At 62.5% G+C, this 13,373-nt stretch overlaps 2 protein-coding genes across 6 annotated transcripts; one reads left to right on the top strand and one right to left on the bottom strand.

Annotated features, from left to right (window-relative positions):
- Window positions 1-27: 27 nt before the first annotated feature.
- Window positions 28-4,722, bottom strand: P3h4 (prolyl 3-hydroxylase family member 4 (inactive)). Of its 4 annotated transcripts, XM_063251575.1 has the most exons (9): window positions 4,583-4,722; window positions 3,638-4,293; window positions 3,394-3,546; window positions 3,123-3,294; window positions 2,622-2,750; window positions 1,925-2,070; window positions 1,467-1,550; window positions 524-668; window positions 28-376 (listed from the first exon to the last, which is right to left on the bottom strand). In XM_063251575.1, the coding sequence occupies exons 2-9, from the start codon at window positions 4,103-4,105 to the stop codon at window positions 354-356; spliced, it is 1,320 nt and encodes a 439-aa protein (XP_063107645.1). In that variant the 5' UTR covers window positions 4,106-4,293; window positions 4,583-4,722; the 3' UTR covers window positions 28-353. The 4 variants fall into 4 exon arrangements, with proteins under 4 accessions (XP_063107645.1, XP_063107646.1, XP_063107647.1 ...); XM_063251576.1 differs by lacking the exon at window positions 524-668 and having other exon boundaries at window positions 4,583-4,719; XM_063251577.1 differs by lacking the exon at window positions 2,622-2,750 and having other exon boundaries at window positions 4,583-4,718.
- Window positions 4,723-4,788: 66 nt separating this feature from the next.
- Window positions 4,789-11,341, top strand: Fkbp10 (FKBP prolyl isomerase 10). Of its 2 annotated transcripts, XM_003467115.5 has the most exons (10): window positions 4,789-5,204; window positions 7,316-7,461; window positions 7,541-7,730; window positions 7,829-7,974; window positions 8,236-8,425; window positions 8,523-8,668; window positions 9,316-9,508; window positions 9,748-9,890; window positions 10,046-10,209; window positions 10,670-11,341. In XM_003467115.5, the coding sequence occupies exons 1-10, from the start codon at window positions 4,975-4,977 to the stop codon at window positions 10,853-10,855; spliced, it is 1,734 nt and encodes a 577-aa protein (XP_003467163.1). In that variant the 5' UTR covers window positions 4,789-4,974; the 3' UTR covers window positions 10,856-11,341. The 2 variants fall into 2 exon arrangements, with proteins under 2 accessions (XP_003467163.1, XP_013005109.1); XM_013149655.3 differs by lacking the exon at window positions 4,789-5,204 and having other exon boundaries at window positions 7,320-7,461; window positions 7,807-7,974.
- The last annotated feature ends 2,032 nt before the right edge of the window (window positions 11,342-13,373 follow it).

A 13,373-nucleotide genomic window follows, 5' to 3' on the forward strand; every position in this document is an offset into this window, starting at 1 on the left:
GCCGGGCCTGGACTCCAGACGCTCCCCTTTGCCCCACAGTGAGCGTTTATTGAGCACCCATGTCTACACGGAATTCCCGCACGCCTGCTCCTGCGCTGCTCAGCCCCGGTGTCCCTTTGCCACTCGGGCGGGGACTGCTGCAGGAGGTCTTCTAGGAAGCAGGAGGACCTGGTCCCATTGGCCCCTGCCCATGGCCCAGGGAGGTCCTGTGCTCTGGACACAGGAGGCAGCAGTGCGCTCTGCAACTGGAGACAGGCCAGCTGTGTCCACGGTCAGGTTTTCATAAATAGTCCTGGCTGCCACTTGGGCTTCCTGAGCTTTCAAGGGGTGTGGTGACCCCCCCGGGGGATTCCTCATGCCAGGTCAGGCTCCAGCTCTGAAAGGGGGAGGAAGGTGCAGGTTGAGCCCAGCCTGCCCAGCAGAAGCACAGGTAATGTCCCTGCCGGAGGAGGTGGGGACAGGTCTCCCTAGGACCAGGCTGCTGAGAGCCCAAAAACCCCCAGCAGAAGGTCCCAGCACACACCAGCCTCGGCGTCATCCCCTTTGGCATCTGGCTCCTGCCACCAGTCCGCATAGAGCCCTTCCTCGTAGTCCCCAGGACCCTCAAACTCTGCATCCGATGGGGGCCGCTCGGGCTCAATTGGTGGCTCTGCTTCCTGCAGCTCCATCTAGAAGGTTCCAGGTTGGGGTGAAACTGAGTTGCTGCAGGACCAAGTCCAGCCTGGCTCCCCTAAAGCCGAGGCACCCCTGCTCCATCCCGGTCCCCAAAGTGGCCTCCATGGTCAACTCAAACTGGAGAATGATGTGGGCGTCTGGCCCTGTGACTGTCAGCACCGGCCCTGGCCACAAGCACTCTATGCTGCCCCAGCCTGGACAGCTCCTATTGAGCTCTCCAGAACCAGACCTGAGTCCAGTTGCTAAATTGTCCAGGTTGGGATTAAACCTGTATCCTCCTGTCTCGGCCTCCCCTCCCTCCCCCCATGCTGGGATGACAGGCATGTAGCACCACGGCCCCATGTCCTTTATAATCTTGATCTTATCTCTCACCAGCCCAAAATGAGCTGGGCACTATAGCCCTTTGGGTGGATAGAGAAGTGGAGATGTTACCTAAGAGTCCCCTGAGGCCACCAAGAGCTAAGCTGTGGGGTCTGGTGTGACCAGAATCCCCGCCTGGGGCCACACGTGCCTGCCTGTCATCATCAGCTCATTCACCCTCAGATGCTGGGGGCTGGGGTGAGGTGGAGTAGGGCTGCCCCAGCCCGGAGCCAAGTGGCCGAGAGGGCCAGAGTTGACACCGCACACCAGGGCTGGGGGCTCTCCTGGCCTGGGTCCTGCTATGGATGAGGACTGGGACAGGCAGCCTAGGCCCCTGCCACTGAGCCTCAGAGGATGCTGGAGACAGGAGGGCCTCAAACCAGGGCCCTGGGAACCCCAAGGTGAGCAGGGCAGAGGCCGGGGACGCTGACCTCGTCATCAGCCTGCAGGTGTGTGTGCGTGTACTCCAGCAGCTGCCGCAGCTCGGCTGTCTGGTTGTGGTAGAGTGCGGCCTCCTGGGGGCGGGAGGGTATGGTGAGCAGGTCAGGTCCCGTGGTCAAGAAGACAGGGAGGACATCGAGGGGACCTGTGCCCTGGCCCCGATGCCCTTCACTGCTCGGGGACCAGGCCGAGGTGGCAGCTCTCAAGCCAGTCATACAGTTAGAGCCACAGGAGCTCTGGGCTGAGGAGGATTCCAACATCGGGGTTCTGGGAGACAGAGTGCCAGGACCCACCGGCAATGGCCGCCATCCTCAAGGAAACAGGCTAGGGCACTCAGTGACACATACTCCCCAGTGATCACGCCCCCGCCACACAGCTGCAGAGCTGGTCCCTAAACCCCCTGGGGTGGTACTCCTCCCCTGCCCTGAAGCCCAGAGGTGGCACCCACCTCCCGGGGCAGGAAGTCTTGGTCCTCCAGTCCCCAGCGCGCTCGGTGGAAGCGGTAGAACACCAGGTTCTGCTGCATGATGCTGTCCCCAGGGTCAAAGAGCATGTAGCTGGCAGCACTGCGGGCGGCCTGGCGCATGTCATTCACTGCGGGCAAGGAGACAGTGAGGAGTCGCCCCACGGGCCCTCGGGGCCAGCAGTCACCGCCCAGCAGCACAAACAGCCGACACTGCTCATCTCTGTGAGTGCCAGGCACCCTGTGGCTTGCTGATCCCCCACTCCCCGCCGCCCTCATTTTACAAACTGTGGTCCAGGGGTTCGGAGCTGGTGCCGGCCAGCGCAGCTGGGGGAGGATGGCACTGAAGCATGGGGGTCTCTCAAGGGTCCTGCCAGGCACCCCCCTGGTGGTCCCCCACTTCGGCTGCAGCCTCTGAACCCTGGTGCCTGAGCCCCAGCTGTCCCTCCTGCTCGGCTTTTCAGCAGCCATGATCTTTGCCATCTACCAGCCTCAGCTTCCCCATCTGTAAAGTGGGCCAGGGATGTGGGGAGAGGGCTGAGTGTGGTTAGGGCTCCGTAAGCTGCCAGCACTTAGTTGTTGGCAAGAGGCTCCCAAGTTCCCACACAGCTTGCCCCTGCCCCTCTATCTGTGGGGGCAGCATCCCGACTCTGGGAGGTCCTGTGCCGTCTCCCCAGCTCACACTTGTAGTAGGCAAACTGGAGGTAGTGGTACATGGTGGCCACGAACTTGTCCACGAAGTAGCCACCCACATTGGGGGTCAGATCGGCCTCACAGTCCACCTTGCACTGCAGGGACTCTGCAAAGAGATCTGGGGGACAGGATGGGGCTGGGGGCACTGCAGGAGAAGACTGGACCCCAGCTCCAGCTTCTGTGCCCACCTCCTGGCCTTAGGAAGTACAGGGGTCATCACAAGAACAGTGTGGGTGACACACTGGGCACCCTGCAACCTCATCCCAAGTAGAGGGCATGCTGGGGGAAGGCAGCCCTGCGCCGAGGACAGGGCGCAGGTTTGAGTGTCCGGGTTAGTGGGATTTCTCACTCCGGGGGGGTCTGCCTGGCACCCTCCTAGCTCCCTCTGGGAGGCCCTGCACCCCAGCACCCCTGAGCCCTGCCTCCTGTCCACTCCAGCTCTCCGCAGCTGCTTCACACCGGGGTGTTTCTGGCCACCAGAGACCTGTACCTGCTATGGCTGGGTAGAAGTCCTTGAACTCCACCTGCTCCTGGGCCCCCTCGCAGCCCGCCAAACACCGGGCAAAGACGGCCAGGTACTCGGCCAGGGCCCGCTCCATGTCCTCGGCGCTGCTGCGGAAATCGCCGCTGTTGTAGAGCTTCACGGCTCGGAGAAACACGGCCTAGACAGGGGGTTGGGGGGTAAGGAGGTCAGGGGGGTCCCAACACCTCCTCTACACCCTGGGGGTGGAAGCAGGAACTGAGCCCCGGGAGCTCCACACCTCGTAGGGCTGGGCCTCCAGGTCGGTGAGGGACTCATCGTCGACATCCACCATGCTCCGGTAGTAGGCCAGGTACTTGGCGGTCAGTTCGTGCTTCGGGTTCTTCTGCAGGAAGGTGTATGCTGCGGCCACTGCCTTCTCCAATCGATCGTCCTGGGGGGGCACAGCGGGGGGGGGGCGCGGTCAGCGGGGCGCAGTGCGCACCCCGGGCGCCCGACCCGCGCGCCCTCCCGGCGGCGCCCACCTTGAAGAGCGCATAGTGCAGGTACAGGTAGGGCCGGCGGCTCTGGAAGTCCCGCAGCAGCTGGCGCGGCGGGTAGGGCACGCGGAAGGCGGGCAGCTCGCTCTGACAGCGGCGCAGGCAGGCGGCGCGCTGCAGGACGGCGCCGAAGAGCCGTAGCTCTTGCGCCCAGGGCTCGTCGCCGTCGGGCTCGCCAGGGTCGCCGGGGCCGCCGCAGCGCGCGTGGCAGAAGGCTTCGCTGTCGCGCAGCAAGCGGTGCAGCCGCAGCGCCGCCTCCAGCCCCTGCGCGCTCTCGCGCCACGCGCCGCGCTCGTACAGCTCGAGCGCGCGGCCGTAGGCGGAGGCGAGCGGCGCCAGCGCGGCGGGCGGGAACCCGCGGAAGCTGTACTGCTCGTACTGCGCACGCGCGCCCCGCGGGGGCAGCAGCAGCGGGAGCAAGAGGCTGAGCATTGCGCGCGCCTCGCCCGCCATGGCCGCGCACGAGGCCGCGCACGAACACGAGCCCGCTCCCTTGGTCCCCTACCTCGAGCTCTCCCAGTGCTCCCCAATCTCTAGCGGCCGGGGACCGTCGCCCCGAGTCCTAGCGCCAGGCTCCACGCGGGTCACGCCCCCTCCCGGGCTGAGGCTCGGACTCCCCGACGCCCAATCGCGGGTGCTCCCTGTAGATGGAGAGCGCGTGGGGCTCGCTGCACGTCCGCGCGACAGCCCGCCAAACCCCTCCCCATGGCCAGCGCCCCCCAGCACGGGGGTGCAGAGGGAGGCGGACCCGGGATGCCGGCCACCTGGGCTGTCCCCCCTCCCCGTCCTGGTACCCCACGCGGCCCGAGAGGCGCACCCCTCAAAACCCCCGCCACCCACGATCCCCAGGACCCACGACCCCCGAAACCATCTCCCAGCGACCAGGCACTGTGGGGCGGGGCGGGGCGCGGAAACGCGGCCTGGCCTCACCCTCAGGGGGCCTGGATTTGGGGTCAGCGGAAGCCACCGAAGCCCCTGCCCGGCTCTAGGACCGGAGGAGTCCGGAACAGGGCGCTGAGCTAACTTTTTTTGGTGTCCGCCCGGCTTCTCATCTTTCCCTCCCCGCCTCCCTCTCGGCCCAGCCTCCGCCCCAGGGAACTGGGGACCTAGGGGACCCGAGGGGCGGGGTTCCTGCGGCGCATTCTTGGGACTCTGCCCGCCCTCCAGTCCTGCACCCCGCCCGCCTGGCCAGCTCAGTGTCCCCAGCCCCCCTTCCACGTGGACTGGCCAGGGTGGAGGTGGGAGACAGGAAGGGGGGGAGCTATCCCCGGGAAGGGGAGGCCGCGGCTTCGGCCTCTGCTCTGTCCGTCCGCGCCGGCACCATGTTCCACGCGGGACTCCCTGGCCGGTTGCCCCTGCTGCAGGCCCTGCTGGCCCTGCACACCATGGGGAGGACGCTGGGCCGCGCCAGCCCAGCCGGAGGCCCCCTGGAAGACGTTGTGATCGAGCGGTACCACATCCCCAGGGCCTGTCCCCGTGAGGTGCAGATGGGGGACTTTGTGCGCTACCACTACAACGGAACTTTCGAGGATGGCAAGAAGTTTGATTCCAGGTAAGGAGGGGCACCCTGGATGCCGACTCTGGTCAGGGCCTTCCCTTACTGCCCCTCCCCCATTCGGTGTTACTGGACATGGAACCCAGGGCCTGGGCATTGATCTCCATTCCTGACTCTGCTTATGTTGCTAGGTCACTAAATTGCTCTAGGCTGTACTCTAACTTACAATCCTCCTGCCTCAGCCTCCTAGAGTGCTAGGATCATGGCGGGGGGGGGGGGGCATACCTCATCATGCCCGGTTTGTTGTCCCTTTGTACACTACATCCTAGCATTCACTCTGTGACTCCCTGACCACAAAGAGCATGGGGGAGGGGCCTCCAGACCCAACTCCCAAGCCCCAACTCCACCCTTGCTGCCCTTATTCGGAGCCCTGTGGGTACTTGGGTCCTGCCTGGCCCCCATCCTGCGCCTGGCTGATGCTGTGTATGGAAGGGTGGACACACCAGGCGGACTCAGCAGACAGCAGGATGCAGCTGGGTGAGCAGAGCACTGTGGCACCACTGCCCACCGGCTGCCCACATGTCCCACAGTCAGATGGGCACACAGACTACCACAGAGACCCTGCACACCTCCCCCACCTTAGCCCCACCTGCCCGGCCTGCCAGTCTTGGCCTCTGATGGCTGTGGCCAGTGAGGATTAGGTGGGACTGTGCCTTCCGGGGGGCAGACTTTCCCACACGGACCCTGACACCCCAAGACCCTCGGGCCTAGGAAGTGAAGCTTCAGAGCCAGCAGTGTGGAGGGCGAGCATCTTAGTGCAGCCAGGGATGCAGCTCAGCGGCATAAATGCCTGCCTGGCATGGTACCCAAAAACAAAGCTCTGAGTGAAGGCCCTGGGTTCAAATCCAGGCCACACTCTGGACAGTGGCTGCAGGTTCTGAGCTTCAGGGTTGGCTTGCTCAGGCTAGATTGAGATGTCCCAGGGCTTCGGGGCAGGGTAGCCTTGGCTGGGGACAGCTGTCTGCCCAGATGTCACAGCACTGACATAAATCAGCTGAGAACACAGTCCAGAGCCCTCCATTGTTGGGTGGGGGCAGCTTCCCTACTGGGGACCCTGGAGCACAAAGCAGCTAGGGCCCAGCACTTACGAGTTGACTTGGGACATCCCCCCCACCCTCTTTCTAGTCCACTAAGTTGCTAAAGTGCCCAGGCTGGGCTTGAATCTGTGATCCTCCTGCCTCAGCCTCCCAGGTGCTGGGATTATAGGCATGCACTATCCACCTGGCTGAAAACTTTCTTCACCTCTCCCATTCATTGTTTTGTTTTGCTTTTGAGCCAAGTCTCACTCTAGAGCCCAGGCTGGCCTTGAATTTTCCATCCTCCTGCCTCAACCTCCTGAGTGCTGGAAATCATCCATCACCAAATCTGGCCTGTGGTCCCCTGTGATCTAAATAAAAGCCTGCATCCTCCCTTTATTTCTGAAAACTTCAAAACAGACAACCAAAAACAGACAAAAGCAGTGGCAACTAACAGGGCCTCTTGGGTGGAGACTGACCCCAGCCCCAGGCTCACCCTTGGCCGGCTCTGCTTTCTCCTCTTCCCTTGAGGAATTCACGGGGCCACAGCCAACATCTGGGCCCTGGACCTCACAGATGACATGGAGCCATGTGAGTGGGGAAGGCCAACTTCAGGTTTCTGGTCTCCTCCAAACAATAAACTGGCTGTGAGGCTTCACTCAGGTAAGGAGTGAGCCGGGTGTGCACCCGAGGCAGGAGAATATCAAATTTGAGCCCAGCCCAAAAAAGGCCTTGGGCTGCAGCTCAGTGTAAACGCCCAGGGTTCCAACCCCAGGTACTGGAAACAGATAAGATTTTTAAAAGGTGCAGGGGTAAAGTGCCAAGCATTGACTCCGGATGTGGTAGGAATTCAGTAAATTTTGCTGCTCGGCCCGCTTGTGCGTTTCGGTAACCACAATCAACGTCCATCCGCCACCCATCCCACCTGCACCCCAGCAAAGCCCGGGCTCCCGAGGTGTCGCGAGGTGGGGGGACAGCATGGCCAGCCGCGCTCCAGGAGGCACAGTGCGCTTATGTGCAGCGTGACCCACGGCTGAGGGGAGCGCACCTCGGCCCTGGGTCTCCCAGCTACCCGGTCCCCTCTGTCCTTAGCTACGACCGCAGCAGCCTGGTGGCCATCGTAGTGGGCGTGGGGCGGCTGATCACCGGCATGGACCGCGGGCTCATGGGCATGTGCGTGAACGAGCGGCGGCGCCTGGTGGTGCCCCCGCACCTGGGCTACGGCAGCATCGGCGTGGGTGAGATGCGTGGGGGGGCAGGGAAGAGGAGGGCCGGGGTTAAGGGGGACGGGCCAGACCTCTGGCCCCTCCCCCCCAGCGGGGCTCATCCCCCCCGACGCCACCCTGTACTTCGACGTGGTGCTGCTGGATGTGTGGAACCAGGCGGACACGGTGCAGGTGAGCGTCCTCCTGCGGCCGCCGCTCTGCCTGCGCATGGTGCAGGACGGCGACTTCGTGCGCTACCACTACAATGGCACCCTGCTCAACGGGGCGCCCTTCGACAGCAGGTAGGGTCGGGTGCGGGGGGTGGGGGGGCCCAGGCGCGGTGCGGGGAGGTGGCAGGGGAGGAGGAGGGGCCCGCAGCATCGCTCCTCTGTCTCTGCAGCTACAGTCGGGGCGGCACCTATGACACCTACGTGGGCTCTGGCTGGCTCATCAAGGGCATGGACCAGGGGCTGCAGGGCATGTGTCCTGGAGAGAGGAGGAGAGTCACCATCCCTCCGTTCTTGGCATATGGCGAGAAAGGCTACGGTAAGGGCGGGTAGGGCACGGTTGCACACTGCGAAAGGGCTTCCTGCCGGCCAAGGAGGCAAGTAGAGGTGAAATGCAGCCCTAGATGATTGCCTCCGAAAGCAGGGCAGCTTTATTCTGACTCTGACAGGCTGTGTTCACTTGGTGGTGGCCGGGGACCCCTCTGACCTCTAGAAGGCACCAGAGCTAAGACTGTGGGAAGCTTTTCTGAGCCTTGGTTTGCTCCCTGCTGGTTTGACTCAAGATCTGTCCCCGCCCCAGGGACTGTAATCCCCCCACAGGCTTCCTTGGTCTTCCAAGTCCTGCTGGTGGATGTCCACAACCCCAAGGACACGGCCCAGGTGGACACGCTGGAGGTCCCTGCCGACTGCGAGCGGAAGGCGGCCTCTGGGGACTTCATGCGGTATCACTACAACGGCTCCCTGATGGACGGTACCCCCTTCGACTCCAGGTCCCGAGCGCTTGGGGAGGGTGGGCCGCTTCCTCTGGGCCTGGGTGGGGGGGGGGGGGGGCTGCTGACTCCTCGCGGGCTCCGCCTTCTGTCACAGCTACTCTCGAAACCAGACCTACGACACCTACATCGGGCAAGGGTACATCATCCCCGGCATGGACCAGGGCCTGCAGGGTGCGTGCATGGGCGAGCGCCGCAGGATTACCGTGCCCCCACATCTGGCCTACGGGGAGAACGGCACCGGTAGGGCGCCCTGGATCCCCTGACCCCCGCCCCCCCCACAACCCCCACCTACCCACCAGCCTGCCCCTGCAGACAAGCAGGGGTAGTGGCTGGTAGACCTCCTACAGCCCTGGAGCAGAGAGGGCTGGGTTTCTTTCTTTAAAATTGAAATAGGATCCCAAACAAACTAATAAACAAAAAAGAGCAAAAAAATTAAGCCTGGCATGGTGGTGCACGCCTGTGGTCCCAGTACTCCAGAGGTTGAGGCAGGAGAGTCAGTGTGAGCTTGAGACTGGCCTGGGCTACTGAGTTCAAGGCCACCCTGAATGGCATACCAAGACCCTGTCTCAAAATAAATAAAACAAAATAAAATTGAGACAGGGTCTCAGCAACGCAATTCAGGCTGGTCTTGAACTCACGTAGCCCAGGTTAACCTTCAGTGCCTGGCAGTCCTCCTGCCTCAGCCTCCTGAGTGCTGGGCTTGCAGGCTTGCAGGCCTGGATTTGAGAGCCCTTCTGGTCAGCCAGCTCAGTCCTTGGGGTTTACAAAATACCCCAGGACACTGCAAGCACCTTGTTCTTACTCAGGTCCCCCAGGGTGAGGGTAGAAGGGGTTGGGTGTATGTCACCCCAGAGACAACTAACTGACCCCTCCCCGCCTGGCCTCAGGAAACAAGATCCCCGGCTCAGCGGTGCTGGTCTTCCACGTGCATGTCATTGACTTCCACAACCCCACGGACTCCGTGGGGATCGAGACCCTGTCCCGACCTGCGGAGCCCTGCAACGAGACCTCCAAGCTCGGGGACTTCATCCGCTACCACTACAACTGCTCGCTGATGGACGGCACCAGGCTGTTCTCCTCGTGGGTCGGGGTCCCCTGTCAGGCCTCCCCCAGTGGGCGGCACGAGATTCCTTCCTCTGCCTGGAAGGGAGGAGGAGACAGCAGGATGGGCCAGGAGCCCTGCAGGGGCAGGGACAGGAGGCAGGGACCCCAAGTCTACACCCTGGGGCCTCTGCGGGGTGCTGGGCTGCGGGAGGATGGCTCTGGAATTGTGGGCGTGTCTTGGGCCCTAACTGAGCAGGGCACCTACCCTCCCCCAGCCACGACTACGGGGCCCCCCAGGAGGCCACGCTGGGGGCCAACAAGGTGATCGAGGGGCTGGACAGGGGACTGCAGGGCATGTGTGTGGGGGAGCGGCGGCGGCTGGTGGTGCCCCCGCACCTGGCGCACGGTGAGAGCGGAGGTGAGAGGCGCGCGGGCCGTGGGCCCTGACTGTGGGTGGGGGAGGCAGGGAAGCCTTCTGCACGGTTATGTAAACACCCCATGTCCCAGGAGGGAGACTGAGGCCCTCACACAGGCTGGGCTCCAGCGGCCTCATTGATGCCCCCCTACCCCTAGCCCGCGGGGTGCCCGGCAGTGCCGTGTTGCAGTTCGAGGTGGAGCTGCTGTCCCGGGAGGACGGGCTGCCTGACGGCTACCTGTTCGTGTGGCACGAGGACCCTCCTGCCAGCCTGTTTGAAGACATGGACCTCAACAAGGATGGAGAGGTCCCGCCAGAGGAGGTGGGTCAGGAGCTCAGCCACCGCCAGGCCAGGCGGCCAGCGCGAGGTCTCATGGCGGGCAACGGATCAGTGTCCACCATCCTTGTCAGCCGCCCACGCACCCATTCAGCCACCAGCCTGCTGGTGCTTCCTGTGTACAGCCCTGTTCCCGTCCGATTGCCACAGCCCAGGCCAGGACGGTGCCCTCTGACAAGGCCACGCCCTCAAAGCCCTGGAACACGGCCCTCCAGCCTCTTCCACAGGCCACACCCCCAGTCCAATCCATTCCTTCCCTGTGCGCCTCACTAGGCCACGCCCTCCCCGTGCCACGCCCGTGACCACGCCTTTCATCTTTAGAGCCTCGCCCGGGAGGCCTCTCCCTATCGGTTTGGGAAAGAACGCCCTTCTTCGCTGGCCTCCCCGAGACCCTGCGCCCCAGGGTGGCCCCTCTAGCCCTCACCCACACCTTTCCCCTCCGCAGTTCTCCGTCTTCATCAAGACTCAGGTGCAGGAGGGCAAGGGCCGCCTGCTGCCCGGGCAGGACCCCGAGAAGACCATCGGGGACATGTTCCGGAACCAGGACCGCGACCAGGACGGCAGTATCACGGCCGCGGAGCTCAAGCTGAAGTCGGAGGAGGACGAGGAGCGCGTCCACGAGGAGCTCTGAGGCCGGGGGGGACGGCGGCAGCGGGACTGTCCTGCTGCAGCGCCCCTCTGCGAGGGACCCGGAGGGGGGCGAATTGGGGGCCTGGTCACAGCGCAGCATGAGCCCTGGCCCCAAGTCGCAGGGTTACAGCCCACGGGGTGGCTATGGGGGGCTGGCCGTCTTGCGTGCCACACTGTGTTTTTGTGGGTCACCCCATTCATTCCTGTCCCATTACAGCGCCCGGGACCTGGCTCCTGGGAAGGGGTTGCTGGGCTCGAGCCAGCCCCTCGCTTCTCCCCTCCTCCAGGGCACAGGCCAGGCTGGGACCCGCACCTCTCATCCTCCCCTCTCAGCCAGACTGTCACCTGCAGGAGCCCAGAAAGGCGCCTGTGCGGCAGACACAGCTGGCACGCCGGCCTCGGGGCAGGGACAAACCTCCACCAGCTCTGCACACTCGGGGGCTGACTGTCCACTCCCTCCCCGTGACAAATAAAAGGCTCGGCCACAGGTCTCCTAAGGTGGTCTCTGGGGAGCAGACGTGGGGAGTGCCAGAAACCGAACCCAGGGCCGGGGCATCCCTGGTCCTTTATGTTTTATGTTGTACAGGGTCTTACTCAGTTGCCCACACCAGGCTCAAATTTAAGATTATCCTAACTGGGCATGGTGGCACATACCTGTCATCCCAGCACTCAAGAGGCTGAAGCAGGAGGACTGCTGCAAGTTCCAGGCAAGCCTAAGCTACAAAGTGAGTTCAGGGCCAGCCTGAAACTGCAGTGAAACCCTGCTTCAAATACACTAAAAGAAAAAAGCCAACAACAACAACAAAAAAACCCCTCCTGCCTCAGCTTTCTAGAGTGCTGGCGGGACAGGCATGGGCCGCAGTACTTTTTTTTTTTTTTTTTTTTCTTCTTCTTTTTTTGTCTTTTTCATTTTTATAGGTACCAGGGATCAAACTCACGACCGCCTGCTTGCAAGGCAGGTGCTTATGTCGCTGAGCTAAATCCCCAGCCCTCCGAAGTACTTTTTTGTACTGGAGACCAAACTCACAACCTCGCACTTGCCAGGCAGGCACTTGTACCACTGAGCTAAACCCTCAGCCCCATCCGCAGCTCTTCTGACCCAAAAATTGGGGCAGAAATCGGAGACAAACCAGGCCGATGCTGGAGCCTCCTCCACTCCAGACAGAGCCCTATCCCAGGCTGCTGAGGGCAGTGACCAAAGAATGGGGCCTGCAGGTGTGGCATGGACAGGCGGCCCTGTGCCCTCACTGTCCTGATGACCAGGAAAGACAGTCCTAACCCCAAGTAGGAAGTTCAGGGACTGAAGAAGCCACACAGCAATTACATGTCCCTGGGCTGCTCCTGGTCACTGGGTGTCAGCAGCTCTTTTGCCTCTGCCAAAGGACAGGGATCAGAGCCCCAGTGTCTCGGGATCAGGGCACTTGCCCCGACACCTGCCTGGACTCTGCCACGACCATGGGCAGCACTGGGATGGAACCAAGCGCCCAGCTGCCTATAGCCCCAGTCCAGGTTCAAGCTGTGTCTGCTCCAGACGCCCCACCTTGAGAGCTGGGGGGTGAGGCTCAGTCCTTGGTGTGTGGTTACTGAGAGGGGACTGGGGAGGGTCAGGGCACTGGGGTCCCAGAGATCCTGGGACCTGGTCTCTCCCTTTTTCTCACAGCTGCCATGGGGGAACCAGCTTCCTCACTCAGAACCACCAAAACCAAGCCAGAATAAACCTTTTGTCCTTTTGGGGCTAGGGATTTAGCTCAGCAGGTATAAGCACTTGCCTGTCAAGCGCACTGTCATGGGTTCAAACCCTGGCACACACACAAAAATAAAACCTTTCCTCCCCTTAAACTGATTGTCTCCTGTCCTTTGTTACAGTGACAGAAAGTGAACATGCAGCACTTTTTTTTTGTTTTGTTTTGGAGACAAGATCTTGCCAGGTAGCCCAGGCTGATCTCTAATTTACAACCCTCTTGCCTCAGCCTCCCAGAGTGCTGGGATTAGAGGTGTGCGCCACCTGCCCCCAGCTGCACACAGGCTCTTGAGAGCCATGACTGCCGACACAGGAAGTCGGAACTCCCTACCCGCGGCACCCAGGTTCCTAGAGACTTGGAGTGGCCTCACACCCAGCTTCAGGTGGTGACCCTGCCCGAAGCCCAACAGAACCGCTTGGACCAAAGCAGTGGATGTGAGGAGAACCCTGAGGTCAGAACCACTCCTCACTAGCTCCAGCCCCGGCATTGGTGCTCTCGGAGGTGCCCCTGAACCAGCCACCTGCTCAACATCGTGGCCACGAGAGGCTGAGGCAGGAGGATCACAAGCTCACGGCCAGCCTGGAAAACTTAGTGAGACCCAGTCTCCGAATGAAAGCCATGGTTCCTGGGGCACAGTACTGGCCTACGGTGCTGCAGACCCTGGGCCCATCCCAGGATGACAGGAAACAATCGGCAAGGGTCTAGGCACCCACAGGCATTCAGGGGCTGGGGTCTCCCTCCCCTTCCCACCCCTGGGACCTAACTTCCTCCAGCCCG

The sequence above is a fragment of the Cavia porcellus genome, unplaced genomic scaffold, assembly GCF_034190915.1.
Source record: "Cavia porcellus strain 051 isolate PalLab524CR breed Dunkin Hartley unplaced genomic scaffold, mCavPor4.1 scaffold_6, whole genome shotgun sequence".
NCBI lineage: Eukaryota > Metazoa > Chordata > Mammalia > Rodentia > Caviidae > Cavia > Cavia porcellus.

Excerpts from the sequence above, each read along its gene's own strand:
- P3h4 (XM_063251575.1), bottom strand. The coding sequence starts at position 4,105 with ATGGCGGGCGAGGCGCGCGCAATGCTCAGCCTCTTGCTCCCGCTGCTG. Across the intron at positions 3,547-3,637 it reads TGCACTATGCGCTCTTCAAG|GACGATCGATTGGAGAAGGC; the intron begins GTGGGCGCCGCC and ends GTGCCCCCCCAG. Across the intron at positions 2,751-3,122 it reads CTTCTACCCAGCCATAGCAG|ATCTCTTTGCAGAGTCCCTG; the intron begins GTACAGGTCTCT and ends CCTGTCCCCCAG.
- Fkbp10 (XM_003467115.5), top strand. The coding sequence starts at position 4,975 with ATGTTCCACGCGGGACTCCCTGGCCGGTTGCCCCTGCTGCAGGCCCTG. Across the intron at positions 8,426-8,522 it reads GGTACCCCCTTCGACTCCAG|CTACTCTCGAAACCAGACCT; the intron begins GTCCCGAGCGCT and ends CTTCTGTCACAG. Across the intron at positions 10,210-10,669 it reads GAGAGGTCCCGCCAGAGGAG|TTCTCCGTCTTCATCAAGAC; the intron begins GTGGGTCAGGAG and ends TCCCCTCCGCAG.